General features: G+C 45.0%; 1 protein-coding gene across 1 annotated transcript in view; it reads right to left on the bottom strand.

Annotated features, from left to right (window-relative positions):
• The window catches only part of cacna1ha (calcium channel, voltage-dependent, T type, alpha 1H subunit a), a 104,221-nt gene extending 78,962 nt beyond the window's left edge, over positions 1–25,259 (bottom strand). The window contains exon 1 of the mRNA XM_041957359.1: positions 24,811–25,259. Coding sequence (XP_041813293.1) covers positions 24,811–25,259 — 449 coding nt within the window. The remainder of the gene's footprint in view (positions 1–24,810) is intronic.
• Between the last annotated feature and the right edge of the window lie 2,370 nt (positions 25,260–27,629).

Genomic DNA, 27,629 nt, shown 5'->3' with positions numbered 1-27,629 from the left:
AAGTCAATTGGACATTTTCATAGAAATGTATAATGACAATTTCTATTATGACTTTATCGTCACAGTGACATAGTGTATACTAAGCTCATGTACGTGCTCACTGTGTAGCTCTTTCACAGGAAGTGATGTGTTTTACAGCAACAATATCAACAGCAAAAAGACACCCTTCTCTCCTCCATCCACCCTTCTCTCCTCCATCCACCCTTCTCTCCTCCATCCTCTTCTCCCCCGCATGATTTTCCATCCCTCCTTCTCTCCTCCCAGTTAAGTTAAAGGTCAGACCTGTCTCTGCCTGGGAGATAAATCAGCTCCCATCACATCACTGTGTGTACATCTTTTTGCCTAAACCGGGAACGCGCACATACACACTTGCACAGACCCCCTGACAGGAGTGGCATTCGCTGTAGACTTGCATAAAAACAAGAAACGATGTACTGAACATGATAAAGGAAGTCATTTGCCATGGCCCTCCTGGCTCACATGCTTAAAGGTACACACACACACATACATATATAGGCGCACATTTGGTGAAAGCTGCTTGTTTAAAGCTGCAGCAGTACACGTCACATTTATCTTCTCTGTCACAGCCACTTAATGTTGAATGAACTGCATTGCTTGTCTTGCTCCGTCCTCGCTCTGTGTTGGACACTCTCTCCGTGCAGAGTGAGTAGACGCGCTGCGTTTTATGGCGCTACAGATTATCACTGTGCCCATTACTTTAAAAGTAAGAACGGGAGTTGCAGCTGGTGCGGGGGAATCATTTGAACACTACACATTTGCAGTTGGCTCGGCTCAGCTAGTAGCGTCACAGCGATATACGGCCTCTACCGTACAAACATTAAATCGGGTGAAAGAGACGGAGGCAGGGTGGGGTTGGGGGTTAGCATGAGGAGGAGATATATGTAGAGACAGGCAGATGTGCGCATGGAGAGCTTTAATGTGGTTTTGATTGAATAATGGAAGGCAGCATGTTCTCCTCTCTGAGTTACTGCACTAGAAGAACCAGATACGTCCCTGCTGCTCCCACACTACATTAACAGCTGTGTGTGTGTGTGTGTAAGTGTGTGTATGTGCACGCTTGTTGGCCCTCGGCATGTATTTTATGGTCAGAAAGAGATGAGGCACAGATTGATGCTCTCTCCTGACGGTGCTCATTCAACCCTCAGAACCCATTACTTCTCTGCTCTCTCTCCAACTCTCTTTTCAGCATCTCTCCCCCTCCTCCTCCTCCTCCTCATCCAACCTCAGCTCACTCTTAATGTAATTAACCTGACTTCGCTCTGCTGTATTTACCCTGATTGCACTGCTTCTCCCTTCTTCTGTCTCTTTTCCTTCACTTCTATCCTCTTTTTGTACCTTCCTTTTCCTCCTAAACATCTAGACTCTTATCTCCCGCACTTCCTTCTCTCTTTTTTGTTTTTTCCTTTTTGCTCTCTTTTGCTGTATTTACAGTTTGATCTGCTAACCTGACATCTACAGTATAAGTAGTTAAATCCCAATGCATAATGATCCCCAAATGAAAAACGATTAACGGGCCATAATACTGCATAATACCTTCGAGAAATTTTCCAAACAGACAGGTGTTTTCACTGCTAACACTTCATTTTCTCACTTCTAATCATTTCTGAAACATTTCCTTGCACGATACTGGAGAGTAGTACTGAAGTTAAGTAGTCTGGCACTAAATAGAGGGAAAGTAGAGACACTGTTCTTCCAGAATACACAAGAAATTAAACTAGGGTCACATGCATAGTTGTGTAGAGTTTATAAACAGGTGTGATTTCCTTTTCAGAACTGCTAAAATGAAATGTCAGAGATCAACCTAGTGTACAGTAATGACTGGAAATTTTGTTTTCCACAGTTGTTGAATTGCACGCTAACCTGTACTTTACACCTACACAGAAAGATCAATTTTACATTGTCGTGTGTTTGGCACTGACTATAACATGCTACGTCTAAAGAGTAAACACTGATTTCAGCTATCAATATATTCCATCTTTCATGCTGATTTTTTTATGATTTCCCCTTGTAAAAGTCTCGAAAAAAGAAACTAAAACTCTTGACTCAACCTAAGAGGGTGAAGACGAGCACCAGTGCATTTCATTTGACGGCAATTAAAATAGTGCATTATGATCAGTTCTTATGTGGGGCTCTCCATAAACACACAGTGTAAATAGATCAGTATTACAGTAAATTTGCAATCATGAAGAGTATATCATAGCTATTTGATCAGCAGTGGATGACACTGACTGGGCAGAATTCAATTTTTATTATAAGGCCAATTACCAGCCAAGATAATATGCCAGTAGGTGTGCAGAGATAGCAGCACAGAGAGCCAAATTTACAACCTAAACTGATAGTATTTCAGATGGAACTGACAGATTTAAAGGCCAGCTGGGAGACTCTTAAATGAGTCTACAAATACTGGCTTATTCCAGCTTCTCCTAATACTCTCTGTCTCTTACATCTTTCTCTCCTGCAGTATTTCTAAACCCTTATTTCTGTCGATCCCTGCTCATACTCCTTCCTTACATGGTCCTCATCGCGCCGAAATTAAATGTCATCAAATTCAACTCTCTGCCCTGCCCACTTCTTCTCTCTTCTTGTGTGTGTGTGTGTGTGTGTGTGTGTGTGTGTGTGTGTGTGTGTCAGGAGCCACTTACAGAGGCCCTCCATTACTCCTAATGAGAGGAGCTGCAAGAGGCCTGTCATTCCATTAACCTCATCAGCATCATTCTCTCTCTGTGTAACACACACACACACACACACACACACACATGCACGCGCACGCACAGACACACAGACACAGACACAGAATGCACAGGACTCATGCTCACACGCATGTGCACATGTGATTGCGTTTGCAGAAATAATGATCTGCACTGCAGTCATCTGTGACGGATGATGTCAGACTCGTCGACATAATGTCAAAATACAAAGAGGCGCACTGTGCACACACGAACACACGTACACACACATCACGATACAAAAAGACAGTCACAACAAAATCAAAAAGACACTCCTGACTCTTTAACGCGCAGTTTACATTCTTCCTACATTCCTTTCCTCTTCGGCAGCTTTAAGGTTGGATCATTTTATCCCACAGTTTGACACGATCACATATTCTGTATCATCTTGTTCCAGCTCCACACTGAAGCTACGGTATATGATGCATATACCAAGTGAAGTATTCAAACTCAGTTCATGTTTTTTTTCTTTTTAGAGCTGCACCACTCCATCACATGAAAATGTTCTGACTAAATGCACCATTTTATACGCATTTTCCCAAAATTCTCTGTGACATATTTGATATATTTGGAAACTTGGAAAACGTTCCATGGGTTTGGACACGGTTCGGCTGCGCAGCGTGAGTCTGCAGCGACTGATCCACCTGCGGATCATTGGGGGCTAAGATGTGAACGCTCTCCAAAACCAGCAAAGGGTTTCTTCCTTGACTCACAGCTGTGAAGACACTTGATGATTCAACGTGCAGAAACCCGCAGCCAAAGGAGCAGATAAGAACTGACAGTAGCCTTAAGAGACCAGAATCCAACGCAGCCACATGACATGTCATGTTTGGAGTGACATGCATGACTCGCTCTTCCTCCACCTTTGTGTGTAACCCACAGATGGCAGTTTTGAACCGATTCCTAACCCTAAGAGAGCCACTTGATGAAATCAGAAACAGTCCTCCGTTAGGAAACCGCCCGCAGCGAAACATTTTAAACTCAAAGCTCTCACATGAGTCGACAAAAAAGGATGCGAACACAGGCATTAACAGCTTAACCTGCCGAGCATCTGCTGCAACACAAGTTGCATCTTTGTGCCTTAAACACAAACATATCCAAACATAAAAATACAGATGGTGTTTGTCATTATAACAAATGGCTTCAGTCCTGCAGTGCTGCGCTCTGGCAACACGAGGCCTGAGTCGAGGCCCGATGGGATAAAATCAGGGGCTTATTTTTAACTTTTACGGTACATCGTCTTCTCCTGTGTGACCCACGAACTGCACGCTCTGCTCTGCGATCTCAGTCTTTATCTGCAAGAGCTTCGTGGGGCTATTAGCCATCCATCTGGAGTTATCCGTCTTTTATCGTTTCTCATGTCCTCCTCTGCTTTCAGTTTTCCCTCTATCCGTCCCCTAATCTCCCCGTTTTTGCCTGCATGTGTATTTTGTGCGTCTGTGTTGCATTAGCTGTTGGCATTTTTATGTTTCTGCATGCCTGGGCGCTTCTGTATGTCTGTAGCACATAACTGCATAAGAAATGTGTGTGTGTGTGTGTGTGTGTGTGTGTGTGTGTGTGTGTGTGTGTGTGTGTGTGTGTGCGTGTGTGTGTGCGTGTGTGCGTGTGTGTGTGTGCGCCCCCCAAGGCAAGGCTCCAGATGGCCTTAAAACAATGAACAATCTCTCTGACCCCCTCATTATTCTCTCAGATTCAATTAGCAGCTGATCAAACCAAGCGGGAGAAGCTGTTCACTTCTAGAGGCTTTGCAAATCACCTCAGCGACACACACACACACACACACACACACACACACACACACACACACACACACACACACACACACACACACACAAGAAGCCATAGGCACAGACAAAACAAAATCCCTCTGGCGCTCACCTTCTGCAAAAAAGTATGAGTTTCAATGTATGTTGGAGCATCGCGGCTGAGACACACACGGAGAGAAACAGCTATTTTTAAAATCTAATATATCTCATAGCTGCATGCAGTTAAAGCCACAGAGTGAAACATCTCTCGGCTTTGTGCTCCACTGCAGGAAACAACTCTCGCCTACCCTCCTCCCCCTGCCCTCTTCCTCTTTACTCTTTGCATTTTGTTCTTCCTATTCCCTCTTTTCATCCACTTCACTTTCATTGGGTCCCTGTCTCCATCTTCTGCATGTCCTCTCCTCTCATCCCATCTTTTGCTACAGCTTTTGTGTTGCTTTCCTCCTTCTATTTTCTCTTAGTCGCTCCTCTGTTTTATTTCTCCGTCTTCTCAGTCTGTGTATGTGCTGTTTACTCTACAGTCCTGCAGTGTTTGAAGTTCTTTCCTCTTCTCACTGAGCTGTGCATCATCCTCTGCTGCGCTCTTATTAGCTGTGTTAACAAACAGAATTACAGCCCAGCCAGAGCAAGAACGCCTCATTTAACCAGTCAGAATTAAATACCCATTGGGGTTATTTTCATGAACTGTGCAGATCCGTCTGATCGACGACAATCGTTCCTTAACATCTTTTATCACGTGGTCGGCCACTTGAGTGAAGTCGGAGAGCTTTCTTTGGGAGGGCATGTGACTCTCCTTTACTGTTGCATCATTTACAACCTCATTTTCCCACTGATGGTCCTTTCAAAAGTCCTCCCAAGGGGATAATCTGTGGCTTCCAGGAAGGTCTGAATCACACAGAGCACTGCAGGTGGCTCAACTTCAGCTGAGTGGTATACTTAGACAAAATTGTTGCTTTAGTTGAAAGGACAGCATTAAATTGGTGGGGCTTAGCACTAAGAACAGGTTCATCATTCCCAAACGTTTGTCCAAATGTACGTGTCATGGCACTCATTTAGCACCAGGAGGACGGACTTGAGCTCATCTTTTGCGTCTCTTGTTCCTGTTCTTCATCCATCCTCCAGGACCATGTGATGTCTGACACTGAACAATGTGATGCTGAAAATGTTGAAATCAAAGATGGCTCCATTTAATGGACAGAACGAGACTGAGAGTCGAAGATGCCAGCGGCTCCGTGAGGCTGCTTTGAGCTAAATGCTAAAATCATCGGCATGCTAACATGCTCACAATGACAATGCTAGCATGCTGGTTTTAAGCATATCAAACATTTACCATCTTCATCATCTAAATTTGAGTCAGCATGCTAACATTTGCTAATTAGCGCTACAGACAAAGTACGTTAAGGTTGATGGGAATGTCATAAACCAAAGGTCGGCCAAAATTAAATTTTGACCTGATGTTTGCATGAGAGGAAAAGTAAACGGATCACCAGAGTTATCACAATTCATCCTGAGCAACACATGAATAGGTTCGGACGGCAGATCTGACGGCAATCCAGCCAATCGTGGAGGAGGAATTTCAGTCAAAACCACAACCTCTTGGTGGCGCAACATGAGGAGTCAGAAAGGTCAGTAGGATTCTTCCTCTGGGGACCACGAATGTCTGCACAACAGTTCACAACAACTGAATAGTTGCTGACACATCTCAATCTGGACAAAAGTGGTGGCCGTTGGACTGGGATGGAGGTTGAACTTCACCTCAACAGTGTGAAGGATGATCTAAACTATAAGCAACATAGCATATTAAGGTACTTCTGTTCCCTATATGAGCAGATCATCAGCGGACATTATATGCTCTGCATGTGTCCACATAGACTAAGCCTGATTTCCTGGATGTTTTTTGTGTAAAAGTACGATGTGTCCCTGAGTCCATCCGTCCTTTCTTCCAGTCCGAGCCCTGGATGACAGCTTCCTCTTCAGATAAGTGTGCACTTCAAACGAGCACAGAGCAGCACGAAGCTAGGTGGGCTAGGATGAGTGTAAAATTAGCAGCTATCCACGCTGGGCTGTTAATGCCACATCCCTCCTCCCACGGCCAACATTGTTTTATCCATCTCAATGGGTTAGTATCAAAAGCTTCAACAAAGGCAGACACATTTTGAGGTGGAGGTCATTTTCTACGAGCGCAAAATCCCAGCACACTAAAGTTATATCACCGCTCATTGCACGCAGCTCGATTTTAAAAGTAAAATTCATATTGTGGGACTCGTTTCTCTTTTTTTCACCTCCTCCCTGCTGATATCTTTACGGCCGATTTTTTCTCCCACTCTCAAATGTCTTGGTGCTTTCTTGTTGCCTCACCTCTCCCTCTCTGCTGTAACACAGGAAGCAGGACTGCCTCGAAACAACAACACTCTCAAATGTGTTAGCACACACGCGTTCACGGCGTCGACTCCACCCCATAGTAATCATTCAGAAAAACATTAGATGCTTGTGAGCTCTCTCTCTCTCTCTCTCTCACACACACACACACACACAGCGTAGTTCATGTGAATTACCAAATTAGGAAATAATATGCAAGGTCCCACAAACACCATGTTCTGCTCGGTTGGGAAAACGCATACACACACACACACACACACAGACACACAGGTGGTTTCAGTGAACCAGACATATTTAGTTGTTGTTATATGTATTAGTCAACTCCATTCTGAATTCCCAGTTTCATGATAGATTGTGGCTCTGTGCTGTGTAGGGAGGATGGAAAGCATTATTACTGATACAGCAATATCATTATATATATATATATATATATATATATATATATATATAGTGCAGGCATGTCAAACTGATTCTATAAAGGGCCGTGTGGCTGCAGGTTTTCGCTCCAACCAAGGAGGAGCACACCAGGCTGGAATCAATTAATCAGCTGATTTCAGTCTTCAGCTTATAACTAAGTGATCCCTTGATGTTGATTGGTTGGTCTGGTGTGCTCGTCCTGGGTTGGAACAAAAACCTGCAGCCACACGGCCCTTTATGGAATCAGTTTGACATGCCTGATATAGTGTGTGAATATGATAGGATCAGACATGACTGTTTCCAAGATTCAACTATATTACTGGGGGTAGCAAAAATTAATGAGGGAGGACATGGTGGTTTCAAAACTGCTTATCAAGTCTAATTAGGTTTAGCTAGAAAGCTGTAACTGTAAATACACATTAAAGTGTAACAGGGAGATTCCGCTGTATTGACATGACGGGATCACATTGGTCGTGAGCTGCCACTCTGCTGCTCTTGCTGAATGACAAAAACACACTTCGCTCACAGTTGCACTGCGGCGTCGGAGTGCGATGTGTGTTTTCACTCACGAACGATCTTGGGCTGAGCGACGGCAGCTTGCAGAGAGCATGTTAGCCAGACAACTGCCAAAAAAGTTTCATTTGGACAGAATGGATGTTCACGAGCTGCAGCAGATCGAGGTTGAATCTGTGCTCGTCATCGCTACGAGCGAAATGAAAGACCCGCTACGTGTCTGTGCATTTCTCCTCGCCAATTAAAAAGAGGTCGCAGAGATAAAAGGCTCGATAAGGTTTGTTCGCATCTGGATTTAACGAATGTGGACATTCTGCCGGATCCAAAATGGAAGGGGGTAGCAGTTGCATCAGCATGCCAAGAGGACTAAGCAGTTCAGCACAGTTCAGTAAAAATGATGAATGTATGAGAGAATAACTAGAAGTGATCAGTACTGATACTGACCATGATGCTGAGCCACAGCAGGCAGAGCAGGGTGGTGCTGGAATACTTAACAGACGTGTCACAGACGCCTCTAAACTGTTGACACAGATTATACACACCGTTTAACGCACGATAAATTTATTGTCCAAAATCGAGCCAGCGCTGCGATTAAGTCCAGGACAGGCTGGAGATCTCATTCCACACGAGGAAAAAAACACTGCCGGGCTGGAACACTAGTTCACCACTGGAAAACTTGAGACCTGAATCTCCGTCAGCTGCCAGGCTGCTGAGCTGTAGCTGATCGCGAGAAGACAAAACTCTCTTTGAGCGATCAATACGGCATGAAAAATTGTGCCTTTTCATATTTCTGACATGGTGTTCCTCTGATCACCCCCAAGGCTGCAAATACTGATTTTCTCTAACTGATTTCACTGCCCCTAACATCAATAGCAGGCGTGTCACCAACTTTTTTCTGACAGAGGTGGGAGTGTTTTCAGGACACTGGGGATGAGATATTTTGTTGGATCTACGTTTTGTTTTCTCCTCAATTAGAGACTGAGCTTTTAAAGATATTTTCTTTTCTCTGCATCAGCAGCTGATGTAGTGGAGGAGAACAGACCAATATGGACTCCGGTTTCACCGTCATGAGCCGGGCTGACAGATGACGCTCCTATCACACACACACACACACACACACACACACACACACACACACACACACACAAACCAGCACGCATCCTCCCTCTCTCTCTCACAAACACACACACACATCACCACTCAGTCCACTCTGATCTCTGATCTGTTCGTTAGCACAGCGGCTCGTTAAGTATCTGCGCCTGGCGCTCAGCTAGCCAAAGGAGGGCCTGTCCAGCCGACACAAGGCCGCCAACCGGAACAAACCAGATCAGAGCTCAGTGCGTGGGAGGTCTGTCACACACACTCATGTTAGCACTCCTCTGCCTGCAGTGCGCTGTGGCATGTACAAACACACACACACACGCACGCACACACAATTGGAACTCCTAGCTGACTGCTATTAGACATACAGTGACACACATGGAGACACAAATGCTAACTACCACACAACTGTCCTCCTGCTGCAGTATGAACACTACACGTGCACATAGCATACACATCAACCACACACACACACACACACACACACACACACCACAGAGGAACGACCGATGCCTCTTAATTACATCTGTATTTGGTGTTTTTAAGGTGAAACACTGATTGCTCTCCTTGCTGGGTTAATTGCAGGTTAAATTGACTGAACAATGTTGTTCCAGAAAGTTTGGCATTTTCAGCCCGCTTCTGAACGGCTGGTGGGAAACAGATGATGCTGTTCCCCGATTAGCTGTGTGCAAGCTTTCCACATTTACCGCTGGAGGTCGAGTGTCTCTGCCTTCTCCTTCACACTCAGAGTGTTTGTACTGAGGAAATGAACCTCATGGATGCAGAACGCAACTCGCACCGTGTCCTTCCATTCACTCTCTCTCTTGCAACCTTGATTCCAAAAAAGTCACCTGTTACCAATCAACCTGTTTACCTGTGGGATGATCCAAACAGGTGTTTTTGGAGCGTTCCACAACTTTCCCAGTCTTTTGTTGCTCCTGTCCCAACTTGGTTGAAATGTGATGCTGTACCAAATTCAGAATAAGTGTTTATTTACATAAATCAATGAAGCTGATGAGGTAAAACATTGAGTATATATCAAAAAAGATTAGCAAATGATCACATTCTGGCAAATTATCACAGGGCTGTAGCTCGCGCTGCTCTACAGCGTTGAGATAAAGACAATCTTTAATCAAAACGCCTAAAGCAGCCTTTCCTAATAGCCACCAGCTTTTAATGGGTAAAGGAATGAATGAGCAGAGGAAAGCATTAATAAATAGTACATGAGTGAGTCACTTTCTGGATGCACTCGCTTCAATGTCAGAGCGATTTCTTCTCCAGCATCAGAGAGCATCGAGCATAAAAGAAGAGCTCACAGTCAAATCTTGATATTTGCATGAGATTTTAAACCTCACTGAGTTCAGAAAATGATACAGTGTGCATAACTTTATTGAACCCCTGCAGGGTTCATTACAGGTCATTACAGCAGCAGGAAGAGAGCTGAACGTGTGAGAACAGAGTCTCAGATCATGGCAGTTCATTTACGATAGGCTTCCTACTGTGTTTTTATAGCTGACAGTGTTCCCCAATCTTATGTCAGCGACCTCTGACCTGCACATTTATCTCAGAACAGAGAGGCAGCGGCGCATAAAAAAGTGATTACACTGCGAGAGGTGTGTGCACTCCATATATTGGTACAGAGTGCAGATGCAGACAAAATTCCCATCCACTAACTCTAAGCAGGTTTTGAGTAGTATGCTCTCAGTGATGTGTTGCCAAGAATCCTCCCAGACTCTCAAGTCTACCTCTGATATCTCGAATTTGATTTAAGAGCCACCGTTCCTTTGTTACATTTTTGTCTCGGCACAATCAAAGCGTCAGCAAGTGTAACAGTTATATTAACAGGTATTCTGCAGTCAAACTGTGCAAACACGGATCGGTATGTAAATTCCTGCACAGAGATGAAGAGCCCGGCAAGCCCACAATTACACATTTCTGTCTGCAGAAGAAGTGCTTAGTTTAACCGCACTTATATTTACCACCGCGGCACACCATTAAACTTAAATACACACGTTTGGGATTTTTAAAGCAAACTTTTTGCTCAAACTGCTCTGCGCCGTTGTTTCTCAACTCCAGCACTTCACGACTGTGCTGAAAGTAAGCAGCACTGGCTGATTGTTGGCTCTACATTCAGTGTAACAGCCTTTTGCTCTGTGACGCGTGGCTCTTTCCTCTTCAGACAAGTATATAACAGCGCCATTATATAGCCACTTCAGCTAAAATCAGGCTGTTTAACACACACCAGGCCGCCTGCACTTCAGCTGGGTCAGCTGCTTCATGACGCCCTTTCATCACACACAAAGGGAGTGTGTGTGTGTGTGTGTGTGTGTGTGTGTGTGTGTGCGTCTGTGCATGCCAAGGAAAACGCAGTATGTGTGGTGCACTTTCCATGTGTGTTTGAATTGTGATAATAGAGGTCCATTAGGAAGCAGACAGGGGACCAGGAAGAGCGACGTTCCTTCATTACAGCCTAATGGACATTAAACAGACGTCTCCCACTCACACACCGAAGGACAGACACACACACACACACAGCAAATAAGAAATGCTTTTGATAATGCTGCCATTCCTCCAAGAGACAATTAATGATCGTCTGAAGCTTTTGTGAAAGATTAATCCATCCACATTGACCCGCTGCCTGTGAGCGTGTGTGTGTGTGTGTGTGTGTGAGTGTGTGTGTAACCTCTATGAGTTGAGACAAACAATGCCAGGATCGATCCAGAGGACGATAGATCATTTCGAGGCAGGGCGGTTCATCGGGCTTTAGTTTAATCACGCTGACGTGGAGAAGTCTTGTTCCTGGTTTACAGCAGATGCCACTTTCACACCACCGCGTCCCTGAGCCCCCGCCTCGTTCCCCTCAGCGCTTCACTGACACACCGACGGCACCCATTAGCCTCAGGGCAGATGTGTACTTTTAAACACATCCGGTCCGCATTTCACAGGCGCATTTCAGAGGTGTCAATGACGATGATTAGCAAGCGTCTGAAATCTCAATCTACTGCTCACCACTGATGGAACCATTGAGTGGAATATGTAGGGGGAAGTGAATGAATGAACGAGGGAGAGAGGAGAAAGCTTCCACCTGCATCGTTTAGAGACATCAGACGCTAAATATGTGAATGATGTCAGTTTAAAACTAGAAGAGTGCGACAGGCAGAGTGCACATCTCCACCAGGTGTGTGCTTTCACCTTCAATCCAGAGATCCAGTTAAAGAAAATTTCCTCTGGAACTTCATAAAGTGTAACTGTTGTGAATTATGAATCTTATATATATATGTGTGTGTATAGCAGATGCCTTGTAGTTGTATCAACGTCTGTATGTCTGTGATATTTCAACATTTATTGTTTCCACACTGAACCAGAGGGAAATAATAAGTTCTCTAACAATAAATAATCGTTCTTTTCTCATTTCAAGTAAAATAAAGGCTGCATTTCAAAATAAAATACAGAAAACAGAGCTTTTGAAAAATGTGCATCCAAAGTGCTGGATTTAGGAAAGTAAAAAGGGCATCTTGAGCTTCGCTTCCCTTGAGGAGATAATAAATCATAAATAATAAAAATCATAATAAAGATATCTTCATATAAATTTTCCACGTGCATGGAATTCTTCTTTTTGTGCTCTTTTGGGTTGACTTTTAAAAACTGTCCGACTCTTTCACTTCGCTGCAGGTTAGCTGCGTGCTGTGTTGACATCATGTTAATAGGAAGGTCGTTGCACGACAGATCACCGTTCTTGTAAAACGACTCAATGAGAAATCCACCATTCGGATAAAGACGAGTTCCGACTGTGGCAGAATAACTGAGACATGTCCCCTGCTGAATATCTGTGTTCATCTACATTAACAGTTATTTAATTGAAGCTAAATAGCATTTAGATGTGATGAAAACAGTACTTTTTTTGACATTTTGTCAGTCTGATTAATATTAGTGTCAGTGTGCAGAACTTTGACATTGAAGCTGTGACTGAAGGACATATAGAGTGACAGATTTTAATATCACACCCTCATGAACTCCCTCCTCGGGTGAGTCACACTGCAGCCGCCAAGTGTCCTGATTCTTTTCTTCTTTTTTGTAACTAATGTGCAGTGTAAAATGTTTGCAAAGGCATGCCTAAATTAAATCAAGTGACAAAGCAAGCAGACGCGACGTCGCCTCTTACTCTGCGCGTCTCTTTGCGAGTTCACTGTCGGTTCAGCTTGGTGTGGGTTGCATCCTCCAACGGATATGAAGTCACCCAAAAACAGCAGATATGAGCAGCAATTCAGCACAGAGCAGGAACGCTAGGTCAGCTTAGCCTGTCTTTGGTTTTTCCTCACTCCCTCTCTCCCTTGTCTTTGTTTTATGACGCCGGGTGGGTGCCGCTTCGCTCCACCACTATCTCCAACTGCAACTATTTCAAAGTGAGGCAGAGTTCAGCCTGAGCCGCTCAAAACCAGCCGGCCAGACGCTTTGAAAGCTCTGCAGATTCAACAGCTCCTCTGCCGTGCAGTAAATACCTCGCTGCCTTCTTAGCTACTGCCAAAGCTGTTCCAATATCTCTTTGAATGTTACCTTCACTGTACGACACAGAAGTTAAAACCACCGGCACGTAGAGTCTTTATGATACATCTGAGAGTCACACACACACACACACACTAAAATACACCCGCAGACTTAATTTACCCTTTCTTTCCCACCCCACCTCGTTCTGTCTCACCCCACACGCACACTCGTTCTGGAAAATGATCAAAAGCCATACAGTTATTGACTCAGCACTCAAATATGGACACTCACACACATGCTGTAGATCGACGCCCCCCCCCCTTCCCGATGCTCCAATGTGCAGCAGTGCTATTCTGTTGCCTAGTAACCAGGTAGAGTTTCTAGTAAGAGCCTGTTCTCCGAGTGAATCCCACTGTCCTAGACTTCTCCGTCTCTCTCTCTCTCTCTCTCTCTCTCTCACACACACACACACACACACACACACACACACACACACACACACACACACACACACACACACTGTAACTGCCGTTTTGAAGTTGCTTTCATTAAACTCTGCACATGCACTTTAAATTCACCCGGCACTTTTCTTCACCATCAACCTTCAATCACCACTCTGCCGTAAAACTAGGTTGCTGGAACTCTTTTTCTGCACACTATACTTATCTACACACCTTTGCACACTACCTCTCTCTCACACACACTCCCATGCATACAGGCTCATTTTCGTAGACAAAGCAGAGACACGTGCTGCAGAGCCGAGAGAAGAGGAAGAGAACCGGAGAGAAGAGGCTGCAGTTTTCAGGTCCCTATGGAGATGCAGTTAAGTATCAGGCTATATCCATTATACACTACTGCTGTAAAAGCATCTCTTATACTTACAGACACACACACACACGCATAAAGATGGGCACCAACAGCCACACATTTGGCATTAGAAGCATAAAACAAACCTTTCTTGTCTTTCAAAAAAAGACAAGAAAGGTTTTTTTAAGTCGTTTAAAAAAAACATAAACCATTCAATACTTCCTGAATAACATGAGTGTATAAAAAGAGCCTTAAGTATGCAATTATTAACCCCTGCAACGCCAAGCAAATCACCCCACTCTGTTTGTTTTCTCATGTGTGCAGAAGTGTTATTTGATATTCCCCCTCTCTGCTTTGAAGCCCATTCAGCCGACGCTGTGAGCAGCAGAGACAGAAACATGGCTGTTTTTTGTTAGTATTACAGGAGGCCTGGGCTGAGACAAAGTTACATACAAGCTGAAACATTGCAGTGATATGATCGCCATCTCTTTCAGTCTCTCTCTCTCTCTCTCACACACACACGCGCGCGCGCTGTGCTGTGCTGTCCGCATTGCCATGACAACCTAGTGCTAGATGCTGATGGGTTTCCCAGATCTTTTATTTATTCATCCATCTCTGCATTACTCTTTCATACTACCACACACACACACACACACACCAACAGATGTGCACCCTTACACATGTGTACATCCGTGCGTACACATCCACCAGACTTCTTAACACACATAAGCCCTCATTTCTAAGCTGGTTTGATCAGAGTTTGCATCACTGTGTCCGTCTGCAGGAGAGAATGTGTGCTTGTGTTTAAGCAGATCGGTGTGAGCGATGTCTCCTTTCCTCCGAAACGTTGCTGTGGGAAATGAAAAGCCGTCCACACAAAGTAGGCCATTACAAATGGTGCGTCCATCTCGGTCTCCCTGCCTGCGTGCGTGCGCGTTCCTGTCATTCCAGCCATCTTTCAGACAGTAATGCGATCAGCAGCAGCGTGAGGGCTGCTGTGTTATTCATGTGGAGCTTGACTGTTGGGAAACGGCTCGGAGCAGCGGGAACACACATGCAGCGCAAAAAACACACACGCTCACACCACCACCACCAACAACAACAACAAAAAAAAGCTCATTAGGAACAGCAGCGCAGCCACTAAACAGCAAGCGCAACAAGGCAATATGACCTAAAAACATAACTGAATACTAAGCACCCTGTTGAAGAACGGATGAAGGAGCTCCAGCCGACTGCGAGGGTCCACTGACGGTGGCAAACCCGGCACGATGCACAGCCTCTGGGGAGCCCCGTGGTGACCTCCTCCTCCAGGAAAGGAAATACATTATCGCCTTTTCGGGTTATTTCGCACGTCTTGAGGATCCTACCGGGTGTGTACGAGTGAGTGTGTGTGTCAGTGTGTTGTTTGGAGATACACTATGAGGTAGAGCGGTCCCTCTGAATCTGTGGTGGCTCAGTTTTCAATTATACCTGCTGATTCGCCATCTTTCCAACTCCTATTTTTTTTTATAACAGGTATAAATCCTCTTTTACTGAACTCTATTCTCCCCCAGCTCAACCCCCCCGGCCAACATCACGCACCGACACACATGCGCACACACACACACAGTCCACACACCTATAAATCAATACAGCCAGGGAGTCACTCATTCCATGTCAAATGAGAGGAACCTGAGAGGGATGATGACACTGTGTGCTCATTATGAAAAAACATCCTTTTACATGGCATGTGTGCATGTGCATGCAAATACATATTTCAAACTGCAGTACACCGGAAAACACATGCATAACTGATCCCTGCCTCCAACCGAGCAACATACAATATATTTCTATATATATCGAGAGAGAGTTTTTTTTTTTTAATCTACAAGTGCTTTGGTGCATTTGCAGTCAGGACTCCTGCACGTTTCGGCAGCAAGAAAAGACAAAGGAATGAGAGGAGAGAGAAGGAGAAACAAAGAAAGAGCACACATTATTCAGCTGCAGCTTTTTTGGAGAGAGGCAGGACGAGGGTGGGGGAGGAGGGGTTGGTTGAGAGAGTGTCTTGAGGACGAGAAAGCCACTGCATCTTCACTGCAGCAGCCATCAACTAGCAGATAAAGACAATAGAAAGCACAACAGAGGTGGAGAGGGCAGAGAGGCACGTCACGCGCACTTGCGATTGGCTGAGCGCCGTGTCCAATTGTCAGACACGAGCGCCGTGGTGGAGTGCACACGGCACGCCGAGCAGATTTAAATGGGCAAATTCTGTCCCTTTCACTCCTCGCCGTGTTCCTGTTCGTCTTTATCCCTTTCATCCTCTCCTTCCGTCCGTGTTCCTGTCTGGACTTTTAACTCCCACCTTTTTCCGACATCCTGCTCTCCTGCCTCCTGTCCTCTCTCTTTGACCTCCCCCGTCTGCTTTCTATCCCGGACTTCATTTGCTTCCTCCTTTCCTCCATTTCTTGACTTTTTGTTTTCCTTTCGTGCCATCCATCCATCCTTGTCTCTCTTTCTCCTCTCCTAAACTCTCCGTCTCATCTGTCCTCTCTTTTCAGCCTTGTGTCAGCTTTGCCTGACACCTACATACCACCTGCTGCACTCACTCACGCGCGCACGCTCGCTCGCTCGTCGTCACCATTCGCAGTCGACTGGGAGTCTTGACGACTGCGTCACATTTGCTGTCTGTATTTCAAGGGTGAGAGTGACAGAGCAGGTTTTTGGGTGGTGGGTTGTTCCGTGGAAACACAGAATACACTTCTAGACCATCATCAACATGATGCGTAGCCATGGCAACAGCTGCCAAAAAGCCCTCCCACAGTAAAGGAGGGCCAATCAGTGCGGCACTGCTACTACAGGGAAGTTGAGTGACAGATCTGAGACACCGTTTATATCTTCTCCTCTATAGGAGCCATAACGCTCATTCATTCTCTTCTACTCAGCTCCTGTCTGTCTTCACTGCTTTTCTGTCCTTCTCTCTAACATCACAGACTAGAGTCAAAGGCTAGAAATGCTTTATAAAAGCAGTAACACACTGTGAAATGGCTAACCAGCTCTTCTTGGATTGTCTGATGGTATCAGGACACTTGTCCTCGCGGTGAAGCCCGTCATTGGCAGGTGGAAAGAAGCGTCTGGCAGCACCATGTGTCACCTCTGACAAGCACACGTCTGTCTGCAGCTCTCCCCAGGCCGAATGTGCAGTCGGCACTGACAAGGACTGCAGTGCATGGAGATCCGGACATTCATTTCCACAACAAATTCAAACACTAATAAAACGCCAGGACAGAAATGACCTATTTTACTGTGCTTAGACAGCAGAGGGATGTTCAAGAACTCAATAATCTACTCCTTAACAGATTAACCCCGTGACTCTGCACGCCAGCAGCCACCAGCTTCACTCAGCTTGACCTTTAACCTCTGACACATCAGACTCATCACTCGGCTCTGATGAAACACAATTTATTCTATGTAACTATGGACAAAAGCATCAAATTAACAAATTAAAAGCATCAAAGCATTAATATAACGTAACTCTTAGTCTTAGTGTTTCTGCCCATAATCCTGATGCCATCCATCATTTCACAGAGAGCAGCGCTCTTCTTGCCAGCAGCACAAACACATGAACACTGACACACACACACACACACTGTGAAGTGCTTTGTGGAGTCAGACGTTCAGAGCCAGAGGCAGGAGAGGGTCACTGCCTAAATACATGGTGTGCGTGACTGCACACGAACACACACACCACGGAGTATATCCATATGCGCTCCCGCACGTGCGCGCACACCCAGCGTTTTACACACACACAACAACAAGTCAGCGCTATTAGTTCCAGATCATTTTACGAAGCGCCCTGTAAACAGAGAGCCTGGAGATGAACAAAGATCCTGCTGTACTGGAAGTAATCCCAAGACACACACAACTTAACACCCTGTGGACACATGCACCTACCCAGCCACAAACACACACATATAGACATGAACATTAAAAGAAAAACATCTGGAGGCCCAGCAAACAGTATTACACAGAAATGCATATTGTTTGCTTATTACATGATGCTGCATAATGCGTTTCTGAACAACAACAACAACAATGATCCAGTCGCTGAGGATCACTTTTTACTGTACTAGTGCAAACCTCAGCACACACCCAATGACATCTCTGCTACGGTTAGACAAAATGATGAACAGGCCATTATAGATTCATATAAATGTTCAAAATTTTGTTCTCTTTAATTTAAATGGAAAGTATGCTACCAACTTGTTTTACTTTACAAGGTGAAGTGTATTTTCATTTCGATTACTACACATGTACACTTTATTTACTTCCAGCTCACACTTAAAACAAGTGTAAAGATAGCTGAAGCTGTATGTATTATTATGCAGAAATCTGCATGCACGTGTGCAGCAGGGCTGGTGTATAGCCCTGGATGTACTGTTGACACCATGTTGGCTTGCATGGAGCATTTTCTGACTATTCATGGTGTTACACTAGCAGAGAGAGCATTTGTGTAAGAGCCAGTGAATGTTTGATCCTCTGCAATAGCAGGTATGTGGGTCTATGCATGGCGCAATATTTTACAGAAGTGATAACATTAGTGTGCCTGGTGCCTCGCAATCATCGTTGGAAGTCTGGTCCTCCATTACAGAACACAACAGCGAGTTAGACTCACTGCACATATACTGCACACATGCATGCACGAACACACACACAAACACAAACACACACACACACTCTGCAGGGTGTGCCAGGACTTCATACGTCAGAGAGACAGGATCCCTCTGTCTCTAGAGCGATACACACCTCATGACCCCCAATCTGCTGCTATCATGAGCACGGGCCAAATGAGATGAGTCACCAAACACACACAACACAGCTCAATATAAATACAGCGAGATGAGCACTGAGACTGGCAGAGAGAGCTGCACAGAAGCCTGTCTGTGTGCTTGTACAAACACACACACACACACACACACACACACACACACACACACACACACACACACACACCTCAGGATGCCTGTCTGAGTGGCAGCAGGAGAAGGACAACCTGCTGACATCAAGGCCAACTCTCTTTATCCCTCACACTGCAGCGATGAAGTCATTTTAAGACACTAACACACAGTAAGAGAGAGAGACCTTTGAAATGGCATCACTGTGGGAGTAAGAGGAAGAGGACAATTCAAACTTCTTGCCCTGAAGAGAGAGCTTATTATGGGTAATTTTACCCCCCTACCCCCAGCAAACAATGAGGCCCTTATCACCCTGAAGTCAACGCTGTTCCCAGGCTACATTTTAACGACATTCTCCCTTAAATTGACATTAAATCCATGTCACTTTCATAGAACTGGTCAACAGCCCAACCTGCCAAAACCTCAAGCAGCCAGACAATAAATAAAGGTTAAATACGATCCAGAAAATGCCTCTGATTCTTCAAATGAGCCAACACCGACTGCTGTTCCGTGTGATTGTGGGCGAGTGTGTGTTCGGGTGTCGTCTCGCAGCTTCATCTGTATTCATTTATGATGGAGGTACAAGAGGCCCTCTCAGCATGTTCGGAGTATAGGAAGACTAATGGAGACAGATAGCGTGATGAATCCACTCATCTGTAATGGATTAACCTCGTCTGGCCCCCAAATCTGATTTAATCAGCATGAATCAGCTTGTTATTGTAGCGCACCATCTAACCAGCGACTCCTAAGCATTCAGTCTTGTGGCGGCGTCACAGGATTTATTAGAACAGAAAAAGTCGATTCAGGTATAATGGACTGCATCGCATTATCTACAGGACAGAGTCCTTCTCATGACTTTCTTTAAGGATTGCACATTGCTGGTTTTGCACATTCTAGGCTGTGGACTATCAACTGCTTTACATTAGTGCCACAAAAGCAGCCATTGGTTCTCGCTTCATTTCAGCAGACCTCTGATGTAAACCGACAATACTTCAGAATCAGTGAATCTGCAGAGTACGTTATCTATTGATGGATCAATTTTTAATCAATTTTATCTATAAAATGTTGAAAAATAGTCAAAAATGTCCATAAATTGTCTCTAGAGATCTCGTTGATGTCTTCAAAGTGCTTGTTTTGTCCAAGCAACAGTTAAAAACCCGAAGACATAGAATGCACATCACATCAGACAAACAAAAGTTAAAAATCTTGAGGGGCTGGAATCTGTCATTTAATTAGCTAGTCAATCAACTAATTGCTTCAGCCCTCCACTTCAGAAGAATACTAACTTGCTTGAGATGGGTAACAACTCACAGTAAACAATGAGTCAGCTCTATTTTTTTCTTGTCTATGCTATGTTTCTGTCACTTGTTCTCCATTGTTTGTGCTTTGCTAACAGCGAAATGCAAAAAAAAGCACTCATAAGCTACGATGTATGAGACAAACAGGGAGCAAAGACATCTGAAGCACTAAAGAAGGGTTGTTATTCAGCAGCCGACAAACTCAGAGCTTGAACGCATCAATAGCAAAGTATCTCGTTATGGGCCCACAAATACAAAGACCCAGAAAAGCTTGCTTAGTGAAATATTAAGGTAGGCGTTGGTCTTTTTGCGTCTCTTTTAAAATGAAAGCAACTAGAAAAATCCATACCAGTCCTGTCTTTTCATTGTTTATTATGGTGAGATGAGATGGTGCGATGAGAAACACTGTTTTTTTTATTTTCAAGTGCGATTTAGTATGTGGATTAGATCTTTTGCAGCATGTAGAACTGGACTGAGAAGAATCAGGATTTCATACCTCTCAACATTGTTTTTCTGGTTTATTGTGGGCTGTCATGTATGGCAGAGCAAATTCCTCTAGGGGAGTATAAAGGTTTTCATTTGTTCATTCATTGTGTTTGATCTCCAGTTTGCCAAATCTGCGGCGCATAAACGGACAAAAGGTGTGGCTGTAAAAAAAAAAATAAAAAAAAAATCAGTGTTTCCAGAGATGAAAAAAGGTAGGCAACTATTAACCTTCTTTATCTCTTTGTCGCTGCTCTCCAGGCTCACACTTTATCCAGTGTGTGCATGCCTTTGTGTGGTTGAGTGGCAGAGCATTTATGCTGCAAATAATATTTACATAGCCCACCGTGGACCACCAACTCTGCAATGCTTACACAGTGGGACCTGTGCACACACCCACACGCTCTCAGACACTGAGGAATAAAACACGGGGAGCTGTCCAGAGAGATCAGCTCTTGTGACATAACCTGGTCCCTGTCTTAAACAAGCTGTTACAATGCAATGCCAAGCATGTGATAGAGTGTGCCTTATTCATTAGACATGCTTTCTTGGTACAAACAGTCCTCGCCGCTGCCAAACATTAACACATCTTAAACCATCAGCGCTCAACTGGAATCAGATCAGGACAAGCAGGAAAAAGCACATGCGCTGCCCATAGGAGCATCTGCTTCTTAGTATACCTCAGCAGCCACTGCAGTGTTATCCCTGCTCCAGCGCTGTGAACAAAACAGACATAATGTAATGCAACGGTAACATCTGCCAAACAGCAGGCTGTCAAGCCATATGTCCTACCTGTTTAAGTCTCCATGTTCATTTTTGGACTTTCCTCCTCTTTACCTCTGTCCTCATCTGCAGGCTCAAGTTTGCTCTTATTCAAAATAAAATCCTTACATTGCTGTTCTTGGTGGACTTGCATGCATGTAGAGAACATATAATGTTTAAAACGGGGTGTAATCAGCACTTTCTCCACCTCCAATAAAACAAAACGTGTGAAACAGGTTCAAAAAGGCAATTCAAGAATTCTGCGTCCAAACTTCGAATTATCTAAACACACCCTCAGTTCTCGCATGGAAGCGGCATAAAAAGAAACAGACTTGGCCAGAATCCCTGCCACTTCATGGCACATTCATTTAAAAACCGCCAACAAAGAAAGTGCATTTGTATGATTTCCAAAATGCCTGCACAGGTCTGCCAATTCAATCCCCTTTAAATTATTTTCTAACTAACTTGAATGCCACTGCTCATACTGCAGGGGCAGCCTCCCTGAATTGTGCAATATTTTAATTTCACCCGGTACCTCTGTTCTGTGAGAGCCTTTCATTTCCATGGCTGTGTTCTCCAGCGCCTACACTCAGCAGCACAGATACATCGCTGTGATATTAATCCCCAAAGGGAAATTCTCTTTTGAAAGCAGAAACCTTGGAGCTGGAAGAGAGGAGACGAAGCTCTGGGACACTTGATGGAGTAGGCGGATGCGTCCAGGTCCACCAGTTTTAAGACAGTCTCTGGACCTATAGGCCTTTCCTTCAGGACGCCAATGCGACAGTCACCTCAACAGCCCACTTCTCAAACCTTAAAATACACAAACCTGTTCTGAAGATAAAGATCAGTTTACTCATCCTGGAGAGTTTTATTCAGCCTGTGAAAACACATATAGTGTCTCCTGTGGCTCTGGAGGAAGCTTTTCTGTTCACGTCATCAGGGTTACCGTGAGTTACACTGGAGAGAAAACCAGCATCATAAACTGGAGGGCATAAAGCAGAGAGGAGGGGTCTAATGAAAGATGCTGCTAAGTTGCATTTGTAGTGGAGCTAAACCGATAAATCAGCAGCTATCAGCTTATTACAGATAACTTTTGTGCAGTTAGGTGGACATCTGCAAAACGTTACAAAGCACAGTGGGTTGAGTCAATTCAGCAGCAGCATAGCATCGGGGATTGCATCATCACTCGTTTCATGCATCATCATTAAGTCAGTATCCATCCCTGATAGAAACAGCAGTTCACCAGGTAGCAGATCCATATTCAATCCATGTCGCCAGGAGGGTCAGTCAGGAGAGCTGGCGGGCACTGACCCGTTCAGACAGCCCATCGACGTGGGTTTGACCCTCCTCACTGTGTCTGTCTAAATGAGGTATGAATCATCAACTCCTCTTCCTCGAGCTGACAAGCTTTGGTGAGGACGGTGAAGCAAACAGCTATACATGAAGCTTTGCAGCGACGTACTGAGGAAACAGCTCTGCATATCTGAGTGTTTATCTACCTGTCAGCACTGCCTAGCTCCTCTCAGACTTTAAGACTACTTGTCAAGACTGATCCCCAAAAAGACACACCTCCACCTCCTGGCTGCCGCCACCGCGGGCCCGTACAAACGCACACACCAAGACGCCAAAACATCAAGCGGCGCTGTTACAGAATCATCTGTGGAGTCTACAGCAGTCATCTAGCTTCTGCAGCAGCTATAGCTTTCCCTCGACACCAGGCAACAAACGGAAGGTACGAGGGGAGAGAATAAGTTAGCGTTTTATCATTTTGCTTGTACTTTCATCCTCTCAACACCCTGCAGATTAGATTCCAGGTACACAGGAATGTACTTAGCAAATAAATACGACTGGTCCTGATTTTTTTTACACCACCCACCTCCCCGCATCAGGGATGAAAAAACATTGCAGTGGTTCATCTTCAAGTTCTTTTCATAGTGCCTGGATTTGGATGCACATTATGTTGTTGTTGTTTTTTTTGCCTGTGCTCCAGTGTGTTAAAACATCCCACAGATGAAAATTATCCAGGCAGGATGTTCAGCTGAGGGGTAATAATAGATACTAAAACAGACACGAGCGGCTAAAAACTGATTTCATTTGGACGACTTGGCATCCTTGCATTGAATTAAAATGAATGATTTTTTAGCACAAAATGGCTGCCAGAAAATGTTAGCAGAGGGATACTGTAAGATAGTATTTAACCTGCACGCCTACAAGTGGTTGGTGATGTGTATCCTCATACATACAGGGGCAGGCGACTCTGAGCTGATCCAAAAGCAACTGCAGTCACCAAATGAACAATCAACAAGTGCACCAAAACAAGAGTGAAAGTAAAGCCAGAAACAGTGCAAAGCTAAATTTAAGCTATCTGACATGCATACAGGATCAGTGGAAGGGTGTTACCACATGTGAACACATAGCAACATGACTGCCGATGTTGCTCCTCCCCACAGACTCTGAAAACATCGCTATGGGCAAAGAGCTCTCACCCATTTTTTGACACTGAAAAAACACAGAAGAGTCCAAATGTGCACAAATAAAGCAAATTTTGCACTAATGTGGATGTGATTGCACTTTTGAAGGCCTAACAGCTCTGTTTGGGCCACACTGCCTCTTTAACCCAGACACACCAACCTGGTTTGAATGACCAGCTCATTAGATCTGGTGACGAATCTTTCAGCTGTGCAGATAAGCCTAGACTATTACACAAGATGAAAACATGAACCATGTCAGGGCAGTGCAGGAGAGAGCTCAAACCAGTTTATCTTACATACACAGCCACGCTCTTCATTCATCATCTCAGAAGCCCAAATGATGACACTCTGAGAAGGTTTAACCCCGGTGGATGAGCATGTGACCTGTCGAGTTTCACCACTCATCTACTGGGGCTTGCTTAGTCTGAAAGGAACACACATGTTGCTATATTCACATGGCTAGCATGGAGGTTTTAGGAAGATGCAACAGGCTCTGTTTGACGTGTGTTTTGGACTGAAAAGCATATGAATCACGTACCTTTAGATCAAGCCATGTGCGTATGCTTGGCGATACTCACGTGTACGAGAGCGAGGACACGTGGTTACAGCGGCGTCACAATGAGTTAGGTTTCCAGCATATGAAAGGATATGGGTTACAGACGACGCGAAGACACCAGTTGCGAGGCCTCGTTGTTTGTTTTAAGCAGAAGAAGGCCACGGGGGCCAGGGCCGGGTACGGCTGCTGCTCCTCCTCCTCAGAGACGCAGTCTGGATCACGAATGGGAGCCGTGATGCGAACGCCCAGTGTTGGCCCGACCTCCACTTCCAGCTCCGGTTCCTGGTCTTCATGCTCTTGAACCTCAGGACTCCATCCTCCTCCTTCGCCCCGACCACTACTGCCCCTCCTCTTCCTCTCCACCTCCTCCTCCACCTCCTCCTCCTCGTCACAGCTTCCTCCAGGGTCAGCATCATGACCCGGGGCGTCCTTCCTGCAGGCCGTCGGTATAGCGAGCCTCACCTCCTCCCGCACCTCCTCCTGCTCCTGCCCCTCCGGGCACTCTGCGTACTGAAAGCGCGCTCTCCCCTCGCCATCAGTCATGATAGAGCATCAGGCAGAGCCACTCTGAAGGGAGGTCAGAGGGAGAGAGGTTAGAGGGAGGTGGAACGTGGGAGGGGTGTAAAGATGGACGATGGCGTGGTGAGAGAGGCAGAGACGGAGTGGAAGAGGAAGAGGAAAGAACAAGTGGTAGGGGAGGAAGAGGGGGAAAGAGACAGATCAACTCAGCAAAGAGCAACTGGAGGCAAATCGCACAACGAGCCAAATAAACACTCCGTTTCCTCCTCCGACCCCTCCGCTGCAAAAGTACTTGCTTCCAATCAATCTAGACACAGATTTTCAATAGTCGCTTACTGGCCTGGCAGCGCTTGAGGCTTTCCATGAGCATTTATTTCACAGGGCTCTTTGTCAGTTCAGACACTTCCTCATTCTGTGTGTCTCTCTGTCCTCTGAAAAACAAACTACTCCTCTGATCAATTTAAAAATGATCACACAAAACTAAGACGTCTCTGTTGGAGCATCAAATAAATACTGCATGATATGGTATAAGAGATGAATGAATACAGTAAAGTCATTATTGAGCACCACAGAGGGACTATTCTTTGCTGTTTCAGTGACTCCCTATAGTTAGAAGCACAAAAATGGATGGGACCATTACAATAATATAATAAACTCCACATGTGCCACTGCATTAATCTGTGATATTACGGGAATACTGGGTATTTTTTTCTTTTCTTTTTTTTTTTTTTTTTTTTACTGTGTGTGCCCTCGCTCTTCCTGTTGCTATGTGATTGAACAGATGGACTGCTCTGTCTCTGGTCTACTCGAGATTTTTAGCCCACACCACGCAATGGTGGGCAGGGAATGCGCAAAAAAGAAAAAAAAAAAAAAACACACACGCACGCACACACAATAACTGCCTCACTAATCCTGATTATTATAATAAGTGGAATAACATCGAGAGCAAAACACTAGTCATCATAATCCAGCTAACAGACTTTTCTCTGTAAAGGGCTTTTGTAATGGGCTTTGTTGCCCGTCGTTTGGCGTTTTATGGGAAAAGCGCATCTCACGGTTGAGGCAGTTGTAGGCTCTCCTGAGGGGATTGTGTAAAAAGGACGCAAAAATGTGAAACACGCTCTCATTACAGTAGCTGTTGAGAAACTACTTACATTTCAAACGGTGTCAGAGCAAATAAAAGCCGCCCGGGGGGGTGGAGCGCCCATCACCTGCGTTGTTTTTTGTTTTAGCGTCATTAAAAAGTGGACTCAAGCCTGGACTCGACAGATACTAAAACAATACAGGCACACACAACACATTATTTTCTTTCACAATACCTTATCGAGACGGAATCGGAAGTTCCCATAAGCATGATCCGCGACTTTCCGTGTTCCTAGCGCACCCAGCCTTTCCGCTCCTTTTCTTTCTTTCTTCTCTTCTCTCTCCTCAGCAGAAAAAAAAAAACCCTCCTCACTTCTTCTGTTTTTCACAGATCACAGGTAATCCGGGAGAAAGTAATCAAAGAATCACTTGAAGCGCTCTTCGTCTATACACATCCACGCCTGCATCCATCCGTCCATCCTCGCCGAGGTGTTGGTTGCGCAGCGTGGAGCGGAGACGCGCGCAGGAGGCTCGGACCGTGTGGGTCGCCGGGCTTCGAGCTCCGTGGATGATCTGACACGGAAAAAACTTGGCCAAGGACCCGGGAGCCCTGACACGTGACGTGATGCCCGGCTATAGGGACGTAGCGCGCAGTGGGAGACACACGCGCACACACACATGCGCGTGAGAAAGAGAGCCAAGCTGGGCGCGCACGCCCCGCGATGTTTCATGCATCACTACTGCGTGTCAGCAGCAGATAATGGAAATGGTATGAATCATACATTAGCCTATATACCTTCCGTGGAAGAAACCGACAGACACACGAGCAACCATCATCATCATCATTATATTATTATTATTATTATTATTACTGTTTTTGGGTGATATTCCTTAAAGTGTAGCTTATAACAAAGACTATAAAAACACTACAGTATAAAGGAGCTAAAGTAAGTGTTTATATCCCCTGTGATTTCAGTCACACACACACACAACGTCTACATATACAGTACAGATGTTCACACCCACTGTTCAGAGGGAAAAACATTTTTTTCTCCTTCATGTTACTGTTCCCATGTAAATTAAAGCTTGAGCTTTTTTGTTGATGCATCCACTCATCAACGTCATCATTCCTATTTTGTTCAGCATATCTGCTATGGCTCGATACCTTCAATCAGGCAACCGCTGCTTCTGCGCAGCCTCAACGTCTTTATGGACAATTTGATTGGACGATCAATTTGAACTCCCGTGCTACCTGGGCGATCGATCAGAAATACATACACCGTATTTAATGAATCGCGTTTGCTGTGATAA

Source organism: Chelmon rostratus, chromosome 17 (assembly GCF_017976325.1).
Source record: "Chelmon rostratus isolate fCheRos1 chromosome 17, fCheRos1.pri, whole genome shotgun sequence".
Taxonomy (NCBI): domain Eukaryota; kingdom Metazoa; phylum Chordata; class Actinopteri; order Chaetodontiformes; family Chaetodontidae; genus Chelmon; species Chelmon rostratus.
This window is presented reverse-complemented; position numbering and strand designations above follow the sequence as displayed.